The sequence below is a fragment of the Hypanus sabinus genome, chromosome 13, assembly GCF_030144855.1.
Source record: "Hypanus sabinus isolate sHypSab1 chromosome 13, sHypSab1.hap1, whole genome shotgun sequence".
NCBI lineage: Eukaryota > Metazoa > Chordata > Chondrichthyes > Myliobatiformes > Dasyatidae > Hypanus > Hypanus sabinus.
Window position 1 is genome coordinate 67,210,786 of NC_082718.1, and position 17,647 is coordinate 67,228,432.

The 17,647-nt window shown below is 40.6% G+C and overlaps 1 protein-coding gene across 1 annotated transcript in view; it reads left to right on the plus strand.

Moving 5' to 3' along the window:
- The window catches only part of LOC132403957 (lamina-associated polypeptide 2, isoforms beta/gamma-like), a 57,749-nt gene that overhangs the window by 10,826 nt on the left and 29,276 nt on the right, over positions 1-17,647 (plus strand). Inside the window, exon 2 of the mRNA XM_059987836.1 lies at positions 10,396-10,522. Coding sequence (XP_059843819.1) covers positions 10,396-10,522 — 127 coding nt within the window. The remainder of the gene's footprint in view (positions 1-10,395; positions 10,523-17,647) is intronic.

Genomic DNA, 17,647 nt, shown 5'->3' on the forward strand with positions numbered 1-17,647 from the left:
ACCTCATGTCATGTGGGGATTAAGCAAAGAGATTGCTGCACCTTTGACAATGATCTTTGCATCCTTACTGGCCACAGGAGCAGTACCAAATGATTGGAGGGTGGCAAATGGGAATTATAGACTATTGAGTTTTACTTCAGTCGTGGGCAAACAACACTGAAAAACTTTTTTTTCAAAAATGTTGCTTCCTCAGAATTTTTTTGTTCATGATAGACTGACCGCTTGAAGCTGATCACAAATATAATTTCAGACTACTTGTTTCAAGTAGGAACTAGGAGAAACAAGAAATTATCTTTTACTGAATATAATGCCCTTAATTGCCTAATGGTACTGATACATTTGACTAAGCTAAAAATGTTTTGTTGATTTCCATTTAAATTTGGTATCTGAGGCTTCTCGCTTAAGTGTCCAACAATAGTCAGCCAGCATTAATGGGTTCCTGTTGCCCTGATACAGTTTCTCCATGACCACAATGTCCTGGTGAAACCATTCACCATGCTCGGGAAGAAGTCTAAATAGGACTGTGGAAAAAGTCTTTAGTGACATGTTGCACTTCATGGTTTTGTATGCTTGAAGCATTTTGTCAATCAGCTGCACGTAGTTTGGTGCTTTGTCATTGCCAAGAAAATTTTCAACAATATCCTTCAGAGACTTCCAGTTCTACTAGAAGTTCTTCAGATTGCCAGTCATTGATGATCTCTTTGGTTTATGGACCAACAAAAATGCCTTCCTTAATCTTGGCATCAGTTATTCTGACTTGAATTATGAATTGAAAGAACAAGTATAGGCAATTTTTAAAAAATTATGTGTGGTATAGAAATTTCATGGTGATTTTCATGATCAGACTAAAATCCACAAGATACACCTGAAAGTATTCAGGAAGCAAAATCTTTGTTGTCCAGTGCAATTGGCAAGGATTCTTAGAGACAGGATTTTTGAGCATTTGTGGAAGTATAGTCTGATTATAGATCATCAGCATGGCTTTGTGAGGGGCAGGTCATGCCTTACAAGGCTGATTTAATTCTTTGAGAAATGACAAAACAAATTGATAAAGGTAGAGGAACAGATGTGGTGCACCTATTTCGATTTTAATACAGGATTTGAAAAGGTTCCTCATTGTAGGTCCGTTTTGAAAGTTAGACATGGGATCCAGGAACATTAGCTATGTTGATTCAAAAGGGAGAAAATTGTATATGGAGCATATTCTGCCTGTAGGTCGGTGACTAGTGGTATTCTGCCAGGATCTGTTCTGAGATTCCTGTTCTTTGTAATTTTCATAAATGACTTGATGGGGAAGTGGAAGAGTGGGTTAGTAGGTTTGCTGATGGCATGATGGTGGTGGTGTGGATAATGTAAAAGGTTGTTGTGGATTACAGCAGGACATTGATAAAATTCATAGCCTGACTGAGAAGTGGCAAAAGCAGTTAAACCTGGAAAAGTGTGAAGTGATTTACTTTGGAAGAACAAACCTGAAGGGTTAATGGTACAATTTGTAGCAGTGTGGAGAAACAGAGAGATCTTGGAGTTCATGACCATAGATCCCTGAAAGTTGCTGTACAAGTTGATAGGGTGGTTACGAAAGCGTATGGTGTGTTGATCTTCATTAGGTAGGGGATTGAGTTCAAGAGCTGTGAGGTAATGTTGCATTTCTATAAAACCCTAGAATATTGTGTTCAGTTCTGGTCACCTAGTTATAGGAAGGACGTGAAAGCTTTAAGGCCAATTTATACTTCTGTGTTGAATCTACGCCATAGGTATGGCATAGCCGCGTACCCTACGCCATAGCCTGACGTGCACCTCCCCAAAAATGTAACTACGCATTGCAGCAACGCAGACCACAACAATTGTGATTGGTCCACTTGGTAGCATCACATTTCCAGTTGCTTCTTCTCCGTGTTGGAGATGATGCATCAAATCGTCAAATCTACCTGCCAGCATCCAAAAATATTTGAAGTGCATTTCCTCGTCTCTCATTGGCTGGACAAGCACAGAAAATTCACCCTCCTTCTGTGTTGCAGTAATGTCAATAAAAGTAAACACGAGGAAATCTGCAGATCTGCTAGAAATTCAAGTAACACACACAAAAGGCATCTTTCCTTTCAGTTAGTCCTGACGAAGGGTCTGGGCTTGAAATGTCGACAGCACTTCTCCCCATAGATGCTGCCTGGCCTGCTGCGTTCCACCAGCATTTTGTGTGTGTTACTCAATAAAAGTAACTCTTGTTCAACATTTATTAGCTTCAACTCCAACATGTTGCACTTAGTTTCAGTCACTATTGTTTGAAGTACGCGAAGAAACTCAACGCAGTGGCATAGAAACCCCACTGCCGACTAGCGTTTTGGTGGTGAATTGCAGAGCGACGCAATGCACAAGTATAAATGCTCACAATGGCGTAGAGTCTACGCAGAAGTATAAATCAGCCTTTAGAGTGAGTGCAGAGGAGATTCGCCAGGACTAGAGGGGATGTCTTATGAAAATGGGTTGAGGGAGCTAGGACTTTTCTATTTGGAGTGAAGGAGGACGAGAGGTAACTTGACAGAAGTGTACAAAACACTAAGAGGCATAGATGGAGTGAATAGCCAGAGATATTCTCCCATTGCGGAAATTACTAAAACAAGAAAGCATAATAGTAAGGTGATTGGAGGAAAATGGTGGGGGGGGCGGAGGGAGTATCAGATGTAGGTGCATAGGTGCATGAAATGTGCTGCCAGGAGAGGCAGCAGAGGCAAATACATTGGGGCATTTAAGAGAGTCGTGGACAAAAGAAAAATGGAGGGCTATGTGGGAGGAAGGGTTAGATCTTTGAGTAGATTAAAATGTCACAAAATTGTGGGCTGAAGGGACTGCATTTTATTGTACTTTTCTATGCAGTTGATGTGTGCATGGGCTTCTAGAAGGCTTTGGAAATAATACCATTTAAGATGGCTTATTGGGAAGTTTGAAGCGAATGGCATGAATGCAGTTCAGATAGCAAAGTTATGCAATTAACAGAACACAGACCATTGTGATGAATGATTATCTTTATGAGGATGAAGGAAGCCTACTGCATCTGTAAAAGGGTAATCCAATTTCCCCACTAACTTTCCCTTTAGTAATTTCTACAGATTCCTTTCATCTCCTTCCATGACAGTTTTTATTTGGGAGAAGAAAGAATTGTGACATTCATCTGCTCAGTGGTACAATCAATGTCGTTTATTAAATCTTTATTCATGACAGGTTTGTTTGGGAATGAAAGCCAGAGTTTCTAAATTTGCAGTTGACCCAAAGCTCAGCAGCACTATGGAGAGGACAGCAATAGACTGCAGTAGAATATAAATGGGCTTGTAGAATGGGTAGACACCTGGCAGATGAAGTTTCATGTGGCAAAAAAAAGAGGTAATGTATTCTGGTCGGAAGAATTAGGAGCTTTGATATGGAATGAAGGATATTGTCCTAAAGGGGTGTTAGGGAACATGCAGTACTGATGTACAGATTATTGCACATGATAAGACAAGTTGAGAAAATACAAAAAAGTTCAAAGCAAGTTTATAATCAAAATACATAATGTCACTGTATACAATCCCAAGAATCATTTTCTTATGGGCGTTCACAGTAAATACAAGAAACACAGTAGGATCAATGGAAGACCTAACCCATCAGGATGGACAAACAATGTGCAAAAGATGACAAACTCTGGAATTATGAAAAGGTAAAAAAAGGAAATAATAAATAGGTAACCAATAAATATTGAGAACAGGAGAGGAAGAGTCCTTAAAAGTGATTGTGGGAATAGTTTAGTGATTGGGTGAGTGAAGTTATCCACACTGGTTCAAGAGCCTGATGTTCAAGGGAGATCATGAACCTGCTAGGGTGGGTCTTGAGGCTCCTGTACCACCTTCCTGATGGCAGCAGCAAAAATGGAGTATATGGTCTGGATCAGGGGTCAGCAACCTTTACCACTGAAAGAGCCACTTGGACCCGTTTCCCACAGAAAAGAAAACACTGGGAGCCGCAAAACCCGTTTGACATTTAAAATGAAATAGCACTGCATACAACGTTTTTTTTGCCTTTATGCTATGTATAAACAAACTATAATGTGTTGCATTTATGAAATTGATGAACTCCTGCAGAGAAAACGAAATTACATTTCTGCATGCAACAAAAACATTTTGAACTCCGAAAAAAAGACGTTGGGTTGAAAGTTACTTTAAAGTAAAATACTCAATGTCTATTTGAGTCCTTCTTGTATTTATGAAAAACGCCGAACTTAAATTTTCCGCCAGCAGCAAACCAAAAATAACATCAGCCAGCTGTCAGCCTGAAAAATAAAAGGACTATTTCACTGAACAATGAAAAAATATGAATACACATAAAATAATAGGCAATTAAAATATTTATCATACTTGGTTAATGGGATTTCTGCTCCTGGACCTCAGCGCACAGCGTCTGCACATCAGGGCTGTATGACGTCACCTTCATCTTTACACAGGATCGCAAGCTGTCATCTGTGACGCATGCGCGATGTTTGTTTTTAATAAAGTTCATGTTGGAGAACACCTGCTCACTTACATATGTGGATCCAAAGATCGACAGGACTCAAAGCGCATACTTTTTAATGTTTACATAAATGTCGGGCATAGCATTCCATGTTTCGAACACAAGTTTGTCCGGTTTTGGAAGGTTTTCAATATCACTCCATTTGTGTTTCTGAGCAAGAACGGGCAACATCTTCAAGGTCTGCTGTCAAGCGTCTAAACTTGGACACCCATATGTCTTTGTCGGCTATGTCGGCCAGTTCCATCTCAAGATCAGGTTGACTCACACCTGCCAATGCAGTCGTATTCAGTAGGGAAGGATCGATGCTTAAGGGAGTGACCGGGAAGGATAATGTGTTTTTTTCCTCTCTGAACTCACAGAAGCGTTTCCCAAACGATGTTTGCATTGCGATGATTGCAGAATGTAAATACTCCGAAATTATCATGTCGTGACCTTGTTTGAACTCTCTCAAATTGGGGAAGTGAGACAAAGTGCCTTTCTGTAAATCTCTGGCAAGCACTGTCAACTTGCGCTCGAATGCCAAAACATCCTCCAACATGTGCAGGGCTGTACGTCCTTACCCCTGAAGAGCTGTGTTCAGCGTGTTCAGGTGCGCTGTCATGTCTACCATGAAGTGTAGCTTTTCCAGCCACTCTGGCTGTTCCAGCTCAGGAAAGGTGAGCCCTTTGCTGCCCAGGAAAGTTTTCACTTCTTCCAGACACGCGACAAAGCGTTTCAGCACCTTCCGTCTGGACAGCCAGCGATAAAAACACGTTGTAGCGGTGTCAGTAAACTGCAGTCAAAGATAGCTTTATTCGAACTAAACAGCCTTGCTTTTAAGCCTCTCTCAACCCAGCCCCCATGGACGCAGATGCTGCAAAAGACGCGTACTCACAAACCCCCGTAGGCTATCTCCCTTAGCCGGAATGCTGGCTAATTGTGAGCCGTTTCGGATGTCGCTACACTTAGATTGTACAAGATCACCATAATCTTCAAATTTAGAATTACATTTCAAAAGCTAACAAACTAACATAAAATACATTTTAATTAAATACTGACCAATTATTTCCCAAAGCCACAGGGAGCCGCAGCACAGAGGTGAAAGCCACAAATGGCTCGGGAGCCGCAGGTTGCCGACCCCCGATAGTAGGGAACCTCAATGATGGATGCTGCTTTCCTGCAAAGGTATTCCATGTAGATGTGCTCAAAGGTGAGTAGGGCTTTACCCATGATGGACTGGGCCATATTCACGACTTTTTGTAGGTTTTTCCATTCAAGGGAATTGGTATTTCCATACCAAGCCATGATGCAATCAGTCAATATACTCTCTGTCACGATTCTGTAAAAAGGTTGTCGACATTTTAGATGACATGTCAAATTTTCACAATTTCTAAGAAAGTAAAGGTGCTACAAATGTACAAAATTTTGGAGTGTAACAACAGGGACAATATGCTGAAACACTATGAAAGACTGATCAATACTCTGCTGGAGCACTGTGTACAGTTATTGTTGCTTCTTTACCAACCATGTAAGAGTCTACAGTTACAAAGTAAGGAACTTAAGACTTTTTTCTTACTTGAGATGAGGGGAGGGTGATTTGATGGATTTTTTTTAAATGATGAGTGTGAAGAGATGGGACAGTGGGAGACTTTTTTGGAGTGAGCTAAGGCATAGAGGACTTCGAATTTTAAAGAAGTAAATAGACGGAAGTATAGATTGACTATGTTTCAGGTGTAGGTCCAGGCAAAATAACAGTTCAATATGTTGAGCTGAGAGGCTTGTTTCTGTGCTGTGGTGCTCTATAAATCCTTTTTACTTCATCTGGCTAACTTAACTATAAGATCCCCGCCTTATAGGCATTCAGGTCATGGAAATTTGCCTTTGTGGATTTCACATATTGGTACCCAAAAATTTGAAATAGAACAAAATTTGCTGTTGTGGAATTTGTGAGGGGAAAATGAAAGAAGAAACAAATATTATTAACTTACTCAATACGGATTGAAAATTATAATATGATTTGGCAGTGTAATTTGGATGTGATGTCACCACAGATGTGGCAATCACAGTGCAGTCCTTCCTTTGTCCCCACTTTCCACTCCAAGGTCTCAGACAAGCTCAAAGACAGCTTTTACCCCATTGTTATAAGATGATTGAATGCTTTCTTGACATGTTAAGATGAACTCTTGACCTCTCAATCTACTTTAAGATTTTCAAAGTCAAATTAAATTTATTATCAAAGTACGTACAGTATTTACCATATACTACCTTGAAATTCATTTTCATGCAGGCATTTACAAGAAAAGAAAGAAGTACAATAGAATTTATGAAATACTTTACATAAATAAAGACAGGCAAGTAAATAAATAAACAACACTGAGAAGAGGAGTTGTTGAGTCCTTGACAGAGAATCTGTAGATTGTGAAATCAGTTCAAGTTGAGGTGAGTGAAGTTATCCATGCCGGTTCAAGAATCTGATGATTGTAGGGTAATAACTGTCCTGAGCATGATGGTGTGGGTCTTAGGGCTCCTGTACCTCCTGCCCAATGGTAGCAGCGAGAAGAGAGCATTGTCTGGATGATGCAAGTTTTCCTGTTTTTAACCTTCTTATACTGCATTTTCTCTGTAGCTTTTTCACTTTATTCTGCAATATGTTTTTGTCTTGTACTACTGCAAACGGTACCATAGTGGTTAGCGTAACACCATTACAGCAACCTGGGCTCAATTCATACCAGTGTTTGTAAGGAATTTGCATGTGCTCCCCATGATTGTGTGGGTTTCCTCCAGGTACTCTGGTTTCCTCCCACATCTCAAAGATGTGGGTTAGAGTTTGTAAGTTGTGGGAATGTTATGTTGGTGCTGGAAGCAAGGTGGCACTTTCAGACTGCCCCCAACACATCCTCTTTGATGATTGATGTAAACAATGCATTTCACTGTGTGCTTTGATGTACATGTGATATTTAGAGCTAATCTCATCTTTATAATAATTTGATCTGTGTAAACACAAGCTTTTCAATGTACTTCAGTACATTTGTCAATAGTGCCAGCTTGCTGTGCTTTGTCTGTGATGCACTTTCTGACACCTGCTTTGTGAGGAGCTGTAGTATCCATGATCAGCTCTTTAAAATATTCCCTAAGTATTTACTCAAATTCCATGCTTTAACCCATTCCCAATGCCCCCTGAATTCCTGCGCCACTTTCCTTCCATGAGCCCTGATCACCAAATCCCATCTTTCTCCATGATATTCCCACATCTGTAACCATTTCTTAATCCATAAACAAAAGACAATAGGTGCAGAAGTAGACCATTCGGTCCTTCAAGCCTGCACCACCATTTTGAGATCATGGCTGATCATCTACTATCAATACCCGGTTTCTGCCTTGTCCCCATATCCCTTGATTCCCCTACCCATAAGATACCTATCTAGCTCCTTCTTGAAAGCATCTAGAGAATTGGCCTCCACTGCCTTCCAAGGCTGTGCATTCCAGACCCCCACAACTCTCTGAGAGAAGAAGTTTTTCCTTAACTCTGTCCTAAATGACGTACCCCTTATTCTCAAACCAGGCCCTCTGGTACTGGACTCTCCCAGCATCTGGAACATATTTCCTGCCTCTATCTTGTCCAATCCCTTAATAATCTTATATGTTGCAATCAGATCCCCTCTCAATCTCCTTAATTCCAGCGTGTACAAGCCCAGTCTCTTTAACCTCTCTGCGTAAGACAGTCCTGACATCCCAGGAATTAACCTCATGAATCTACGCTGCACTTCCTCTACAGCCAGGATGTCCTTCCTTAACCCTGGAGACCAAAACTGTACACAATACTCCAGGTGTGGTCTCACCAGGGCCCTGTACAAATGCAAAAGGATTTCCTTGCTCTTGTACTCAATTCCCTTTGTAATAAAGGCCAACATTCCATTAGCCTTCTTCACTGCCTGCTGCACTTGCTCATTCACCTTCAGTGACTGATGAACAAGGACTCCTAGATCTCTTTGTATTTCTCCCTTACCTAACCTTACACCGTTCAGATGATAATCTGCCTTCCTGTTCTTACTCCCAAAGTGGATAACTTCACACTTATTCACATTAAACGTCATCTGCCAAGTATCTGCCCACTCACCCAGCCTATCCAAGTCACCCTGAATTCTCCTAACATCCTCATCACATGTCACACTGCCACCCAGCTTAGTATCATCAGCAAACTTGCTGATGTTATTCTCAATGCCTTCATCTAAATCGTTGACGTAAATCATAAACAGCTGTGGTCCCAATACCGAGCCCAGTGGCACCCCACTAGTCACCACCTGCCATTCCGAGAAACACCCATTCACCGCTACCCTTTGCTTTCTATCTGCCAACCAGTTTTCTATCCATGTCAATGTCTTCCCCCAACCCCCCCCAATGCCATGAGCTTTGATTTTACCCACCAATCTCCTATGTGGGACCTTATCAAATGCCTTCTGAAGAAACCTTGTGCATCAGAGAAATTGCTTTGCAGTTGAAGAGCATGACAGCAATTCACAGTGAGGTATTTGTTCACATTTCCTTAGTGTGAAGACTGCATGGCAAAGGATAGTCTCAACTGTGATCGCCAACTTGATTGATGTTATTTCCAAATTTTATTGCCTCATGGTAGTGAATGACTTTTGCATAGCATCAGACTCGCCCAAGTCTAACGTTAGTAATTGCTGTGGGTCATTTTGTCATCACCAATAAAGTATCTTAATGTATCCTCACTTAAGAAAAGTAAAAAGGTAAAGTTCATCCCACACCTTGTTTGGCACATTGGGTGGCAACCTTGCCGTTTCTTTAGTGTTTTTCTGTTTTATGAGGTTGAGTTGCTAGCTCGACGCTCAACCCAGCATGGATGGAAAGTGTGCAAGGAGTGGGCCGGATTCAAACCTGGGACCTTTTGTTTCGAAGTCCGGGTACAGATAACACTGGCACAGAAGGTGGCATAGAAAACCTGGGAGCAAAAGACCAGTAAGTCCAAAATCTATGGTAGGCAAGCTAATGAAGAAATTCTGAGAGATACGGTGTCCTCTGTGTATCTGGAAAGACTAAGTACAGTGTTCTGTTTGGGATATCATGTTTTATAACTTGATTGACTTTCTTGGTTATATCAAAAACCCAGTGAAAGCAGGGTGGGAGATTTGGTTGGTATGATCTAGAACTGAGAGGTTGCTGCTTAAAGGTCAGGGGTGGTGCATTTAAGATAGAGATGAGTCAAAAAAAAGTTTTGAGTGTTTAAACAGAAGATTCTGCAAATGCTGGAAATCTTGAGAAATATACACAAAATGTTGGAGGGATTCAACGAGATAACTGAGTAGTTGATCCCATTATCAGAACTAATGAGAGTAGTCCTGTTAAAGGGTCCTGACTAAAATGTGTACTGTGTATTCCTCTGACCTGCAGAGTTCCTCCAGCACTGTGTGTGCATTACTCTTTATTTCCAGCATCTGCAGAATCTCTTGTGTTTATTCATGCTTTTTCTGTACCCTCGATAATGGAGTTTAATTCTTATGCATTGTTAAGAGCTAGCTTCATTTCTATAGTCCTAGGATATTTTGGAGGGAAAATAAATGCAAATTAAATGAAAGACAAAGGATGAGGAAAAGCATCATCAAGTAAAGGAACAGATAGCTCTCACCTCAAGTTTAAAGGAGGAGTAGGGGTTTGAGGGTGACGGTGTATGGGACTCCTGTGTCATTGTGGATGAAAGCTTGCCCACGGATTAAGTGAATACAGTAGAAAAGAACATAACAGCGAAGAAAGGTTTACTCAGGATTTAAGAGCTAAAACTTATGCTTTATCTGAATACTTAAGAAGTTATTTAAAGAATAATGTCCATTCCTGACCCTTAATTGTGCCTTTCTCACACAGAAATCCACAAAGAAGACGGACAAAACTAATACAACAATGAACAATTTTATTGATGTGACTCAGATAACAAACGAAAACTTGAGAGAACAACTAATGAAGTATGGGTATTCTGTCGGCCCTATTGTGGGTAAGTGTCAATGCTATGTCACTTGATATGACTGATCTTTTTCACTTCCAAGTACTGGTCCTCCTGGAAGATTATTTAATGATTCATCCGTTTAGAAATATGTTTATTGCTTTCTTATTGCATCATTCAATTATTTTAAAGATAAGGATTGATATTGATAGGTGGCCACAGGTCAAAATGAACAGGTCCTGTTAAGGTGAAATACCTGTGATTTTTCTCTGTTTTCTTGACTATCTTTATTCCCTTTGTTACGGATTCAAGCAACAATAAATATATGAGTGAGGCAGGGGTTTTTATAACAAATAACACATTTGTTAAACACTGAAAACAAACCCCCCCAAAAGTAAACAAATCACTAACGTAACCGGAAATCAGTTGCTGTGCGGCAGCTTAAACAGTTCTTAAAGCAATGTTGCAAAAACAGTTCTTCAAAGTAGTATTGCAAAAGTTCAAAATGCTTACAGTCCATTTAAGGGAGAGACTTTTTAAACGATTTAAATTCTCTTTCACGTCGTCTTGCTTCAGTTCCCAGTTGAACTACTTTTCCCACGAAGAATTTAGGAAGATGAAATGTAACGGCTTAAAGGCACTGACCTTTCCTTTACAAAACTGTTCCCAATCCTTTCTGCTTTTCACAGGGATTAACACGGGCACAGCCAATGAATTCCTTCCGAATGACGATCAAACAAGGTTGAACCTGTTTCACCGTCGAAATCAACTTTCCTCGATCTTTTAACTCCCGAACTCCGATCTTCAGTCTCCACTGAATCTCAACTAGCAGTATTATAAAGAAACTGCTGGCAATGTCCTTTTAAACTTTAGGCATTAAATAAAACTCCATTTTTCGACTAAACTGCGTCGTAACATTTAATCACGCAGTGGCATGAAGTCAACATGGCAAATTCAGCCATGAACTGCCCCTGCTCACAGGGAGGAGTCCTCCTTTTATACCCTGTTTAAAAAAAAACCTGTCACATGACCTCTTCTGGCGGGGAAAATGACATCACTCCACCATCACAAGACCATTGCCTCAAGTCCAGTATAGCTTCAACACCTGTCACGTGACAAGTGCACCACTGTCACGTGTCACGGGTACGTAACACCTTACAGTTTAAAAGATGTTCTCCAGTCTTTTCCTCAAAACCCAAGCTTCTGTGACTATTGCTACAAACAAAACACCTCTGACACCAATGCCTCCCTCTCCTTTCTCGATCTCACTGTCTCTATCTCTGGAGACAGCTTATCTACTGATGTCTATTAAAAACCCATGGACTCTCACAGCTACCTGGACTATTCCTCTTCCCATCCTGTTACTTGTAAAAATGCCATCCCCTTCTCTCAATTCAACCGTATGTCTTCCATTTCACATGTCACGCTCTTACCTCGCCTTACCAGGAATAGGGTTCCTCTTGTCCTTACCTACCATCTCATGAGCCTCCGCATCCAGCACATAATTCTCTGAAACTTCCGCCATCTCCAACAGGATCCCACCACCAAGGACATCTTTCCCTCCCCACCCCCACCACTTTCTGCTTTCCTCAAGGATCAGTCCCTATGGGACTCCCTTGTCCATTCATCCCTCCCCTCTGACAAAGTGGAACAAGTGCTACACCTGCCCCTACACCTCTTCCCTCACTGCCATGCTGGGACCCAAACAGTTTATCCAGATCCAATACTTGACCCGTGAGACTGTTGGGGTTGTGTACTATGTCCAGTGCTCCTGGTATGGCCTCTTGTATATCAGTGAGACCCAACATAGATTGGGAGACCACTTCGCCAAGCCTCTACTATGCTCCATCTGCCAGAAAAAGTGGGATCTCCCAGTGGCCACCCATTTTAATTCCACTTCCCATTCCCACTCCAATATGTTTATCCATGGCCTCGTTCACTGTCGTGATCAGGCCACGTTTAGGTTGGAGGAACAACACCTCGTATTCCGTTTGGGTAGCCTCCAACCTGAGGGTCTCAACATCGAGTTCTCAAACTTCTGGTAATGCCCCCCTCCCCACCTCTCCTTCACCATTTCTCATTCCCTTTTCCCTCTCTTGTCTTATCTCCTTGCCCTCCCATCACCTCTCTCTGGTACTCCTCCCCCATCCCCTTTTCTTCTTCCATGGCTTTCTGTCTCTTTCACTAATCAACTTCCCAGTTCTTTACTTCATCTCTTCCCCTTCAGGTTTCACTTATCTCCTGGTGGTTCTCTCTCCCATCCTGCCACTTTTTAAATCTCCTCAGCTTTTTTTTCTCCAGTCCTGCTGAAGGGTCTCGGCCTGAAACATTGACTGTACTTTTTCCCATAGATGCTGCCAGTTCCATAGTTCCTCCAGCATTTTGTGTTTATTGCTATTCACTTTGGTGCAGGCAGCTGTAATAGCTAAATGAATGTAGTGTTCCCTCGGGAAGTGTGAGGTAATTTACTATAAGAAATGCTGGCATGTTTCAGTGTCTACTGTTATTAGTGATAGTTCTGATTCCAGTTGGTGATCTTAAATACCAGATGTCACCTTGTGTGCAGAGGTAGTCAGAGGGTAAGTGGATTTAGTTTACAGCCCTTCAGTTAACTTCTTTGTGACTTACAATATTTGTACTGTTAATGTAGAAGATGCACATTCCTTCTTCCAAACTAGGATAAATTTAATTCTTTATTCTTGGACTCTGCCTATCTCAATAAACCAATTGTTAGGCAATTTTTGCTTGATGAATTACACTATCTAATAGATACCATCCTTAATACATTATGTAACCAACCAGAAAAGGCATTGACACCTGTTATTTCCCATTTCATACTGCTTTCCAAACCAAGGTGTATTAATTGAAGAGAATTCATACCAGACAAATGTACACTTGAAACTGAATTCAAATGAGTTTGGACTCATGGGCTGAGACTGAAATGAAAACTGGATTCAAATGAAGGTAGTATTTTGATATAAAGATTCTATCTAGTGTACAAACCCCATTTCCAGAAAAGTTGGGATATTTTCCAAAATGCAATAAAAACAAAAATCTGTGATATGTTAATTCACGTGAACCGTTATTTAACGGACAAAAGTATAAAGAGAAGATTTTCAATAGTTTTACTGACCAACTTAATTGTGTTTTGTAAATATACACAAATTTAGAATTTGATGGCTGCAACACACTCAACAAAAGTTGCGACAGAGGCATGTTTACCATTGTGTTACATCACCTTTCTTTTTAATAACACTTTTTAATCGTTTTGGAACTGAGGATACTAATTGTAGTAGATTTGCAATTGGAAATTTTGTCCATTCTTGCTTGATATAAGACTTCAGCTGCTCAACAGTCCATGGTCTCCGTTGCCTGATTCTCGTCTTCATGATGCGCCATACATTTTCAATAGGAGATATATCTGGGCTGGCAGCAGGTCAGTCAAGCACACGCACTCTGTGTCCACAAAGCCATGCTGTTGTAGCCGATGCAGAATGTGGTCTGGCATTGTCCTGCTGAAATAAACATGGACGTCCCGGGAAGAGACGTCACCTTGATGGCAACATATGTCCCTCTAAAATCCTACTATACACCTCAGAGTTAATGATACCTTCACATACATGCAACTCACCCATGCCGTGGGCACTGATGCACCCCCATATCATCACAGATGTTGGCTTTTGCACCTTTCGCTGATAACAATCGGGATGGTCATTTTCATCTTTGGCACAGAGAACTCGACACCAGTTTTTTCCAAAAACTAGCTGAAATGTGGTCTCATCTGACCACAGCACATGGTTCCACAGTCTTTCGGTCCATCTGAGATGAGCTCGGGCCAGAGAACTCGCCGGCGTTTCTGCATAGAGTTGATGTATGGCTTCCTCCTTGCGTAATACAGTTTCAAGTTGCATTTCTGAATACGGCGACAGACTATGTTAAGTGACAATGGTTTTCCAAAGTACTCCCGAGCCCAGGTGGCTATAATTGTTACAGTAGCATGACGGTTTCTTAGGCAGTGCCGCTTGAGGGCTCGAAGGTCATGCGCATTCAACAGTGGTTTCTAACCTTGCCCTTTACACACTGAGATGTCTCTGAATTCTCTGAATCTTCATAATATTATGTACTGTAGATGTTGAAAGACCTAAATTCTCTGCAATCTTGCATTGGGAAATGTTTCTTCTGAACTAACAATTCTCTCACGAATTTTGGCACAAAGGGGTGAGCCATGACCCATCCTTGCTTGCAAAGACTGAGCCTTTGATGGACGCTACTTTTATACCCAGTCATGATACCTTACCTGCTACCAATTAGCCTGCTTAATGTGGAGTCTTCCAAACCAGTGTTACTTGAATATTCTGTGCACTTTTCAATCTTACTTTAACTCTGTCCCAACTTTTGTTGAGTGTGTTGCAGCCATCAAATTCTAAATTTGTGTATATTTACAAAATACAATTAAGTTGGTCAGTAAAGCTATTGAAAATCTTTTATTTGTACTTTTGTCAGTTAAATAAGGGTTCACCTGAATTAACATATCACGGATTTTTGTTTTTATTGCATTTTGGAAAATATCCTAACTTTTCTGGCAATGGAGTTTGTAGAGTTGCCACTCTGCATTTTGTTGTCTGGACATTGTTTATTGCCACACTGAACTGATCTAATTTTTAATACAAACTTATTTTTAATTGGCGTTTGTATTCCATGTCATGTCTTTTGGAGAGTCAAATGACATGTTTTTGCTGGTGTTCTCCAGTTCTAACATACATTCAATTTGAAAACTACATTTAATTAATAATGAGGAAGACTGAACATGATTTTTGTCATAGTATTAAAGGGTTGCTTCACATCCTGCAAATACATTTCCTAGCTCTACAATACCACAAGTTTGATGACATGAACTGGTTAAGAGCAACCTAGTGAAAACAGCTTGTGTCCCTTGCACCAAATCCAAAGTCAGTGTCACCTTGAGAATGATAAATGAGCTGCCTTACCAAGCTTCGCATTGGAATGTCACAGCATTCTGCTAATTTCTGGGATCAGCCTCTGAATAATGTGCAGCAATGTATTTTAAGTCATTCCTGGTTCTTTTGCAAGAAGTATTTGCAAACAAAGGAGGCACTGTACATGTGTTAAAGATTATTAATACTTTATTATAATTATGTAATGACTACTCATAAACCACTTCACTAAAATACAGATGGGAAGAATACTTAACAACCAATCAACTGATCTAATAGAATGCCAGAGGGAACCCTAGGTGTCTGACAGCTTCTTCTGGAGCACCCTCTCTTACGCACTGCATCTCCGGAGATGTAGGAGCAAATGGCTCACAGGACAAAAAAATACTTGTGTAGAAGTTCTTAAATCTGCTAACCCAAGCAGAGTAGCAGAAAAATAACCAGTTCTCATTCATCATTACTATGGCCATTTATTAGTTGATGTCACATTACTCAACTATAATAGCTGTTGTACAGCTTTTGTGTTGCATTTTCATGGAGAATGGTACTGTGTATTAAAGTCTTAGACACATGTAAAAAAGAATTCATAAAGCAAAGATGTTTTCAAAAGTAATGAAATGAAAAGTGTCTAAATTTCAAAAAGAATACTGTATGGAGCAGTAAACAAAAAAACTAAATATTTGTGTGAGCAGAATTAAAATGTACACAGTCAGAATCAGGTTTAATATCACTGACATGTTGTGAAATTTGTTTACTTGGTGGCAGCAATGCATTGCAATACATGATAAATATGGAAAAAATAATAAATTAATTACAGTAAGTATATATATGAATTTAAGTAGTTGAAAAGAGTGCAAAAATAGGAATAATAAAAAAAAGTGAGGTACTGTTCATGGGTTCAATTTCCGTTCAGAAATCAGATGGCAGAGGGGAAGAAGCTCTTCCTGAATCGCTTCAGTACCTCCTTCCTGCGGTAACAATGAGAAGACGGCATGTCCTGGTGGGGGTCCTTCATAATGAACGCCTTTCTGAGGCATTGCTTCTTCAAGATTTCTTGGATGTTACAGAGGCTAGTACCTATGTTGGAGCTAACTTTAAAATTGTACAACTTTCTGTAGCTTTCTTAGCACCCTTTCCCCACCTCCCAATACCAGTGATGCAGCCTGTCAGAATGCTCTCCACAGTACATCTATAGAAGTTTTTGGCTGTTTTAGGTGGCAAACTGAACCTCCTCAAACTCCTAATGAAATATAACCACCGTTGTGCCTTCTTTATAACTGCATCGATATGTTGGGACAAGGTTAGATCCTCAGAGATCTTGACACTAGGAACTTGAAATTGCTTACTCTCTCCACTTCTAATCCCTCGATGAGGATTAGTTCACATTCCCTCGTCTTACTCTTTCTGAATTCCACACTCAGCTCTTTGGTCTTATGATGTTGAGTACAAGGTTGTTGCTGTGACACCACTCAACTAGTTGGTATATCTCGCTCCTGTACACCCTCTCATCTCCATCTGAGATTCTGCCTGCAATTGTTGTATCACCAGAAAATTCATAGATGGCATTTGAGCTATACCTAGCCATGCAATCTTGGGTATAGAGTGAGCAGAGCAGTGAGCTAAGCACACATCCCTGAGATCAGTGAGGAAAAGATGTTATTACAAATCTGTGCAGATTGGAGTTTTCTGATTAGGAAGCAGAGGATCCGATTGCAGAGGGAGGTACAGAGGCCCAGGTTCTGTAGCTTTTTGATCAGGACTGTAGGAATGATGGTGTTAAACGCTGAGCCATAGTCAGTGACCAGCATCCCAACATGGGTGTTTGTATTGTTCAGATGATCTTAGGCAGTGTGAAGTGTCATTAAGATTTCATCTGCCATAGACCTATTAAGACCATAAGATATAGGAGCAGAATTAGACCATTTGGCCCATTGAGTCTGCTCCTTCATTTCATCATGCCTGATCCAATTTTCCTCTCAGCCCCAATTTCCTGCTTTTCCCCTGTATTCGTGCCCTGACCAATCAAGAGTCCACTTACCCTCTGCCTCAAATATACATAAAAACTGCTTGTGGTAAAGAATTCCACATATTCACCACTCTCTTGCTAAAGAAATCTCTCCTCATCTCCATTCTAAACGGACAACCCTTTATAAAGTGTCAATTTAACATCCTTATATTCCAGTCCTCTTGAAATGAATGCTAACCACAAACCCAATCTGCA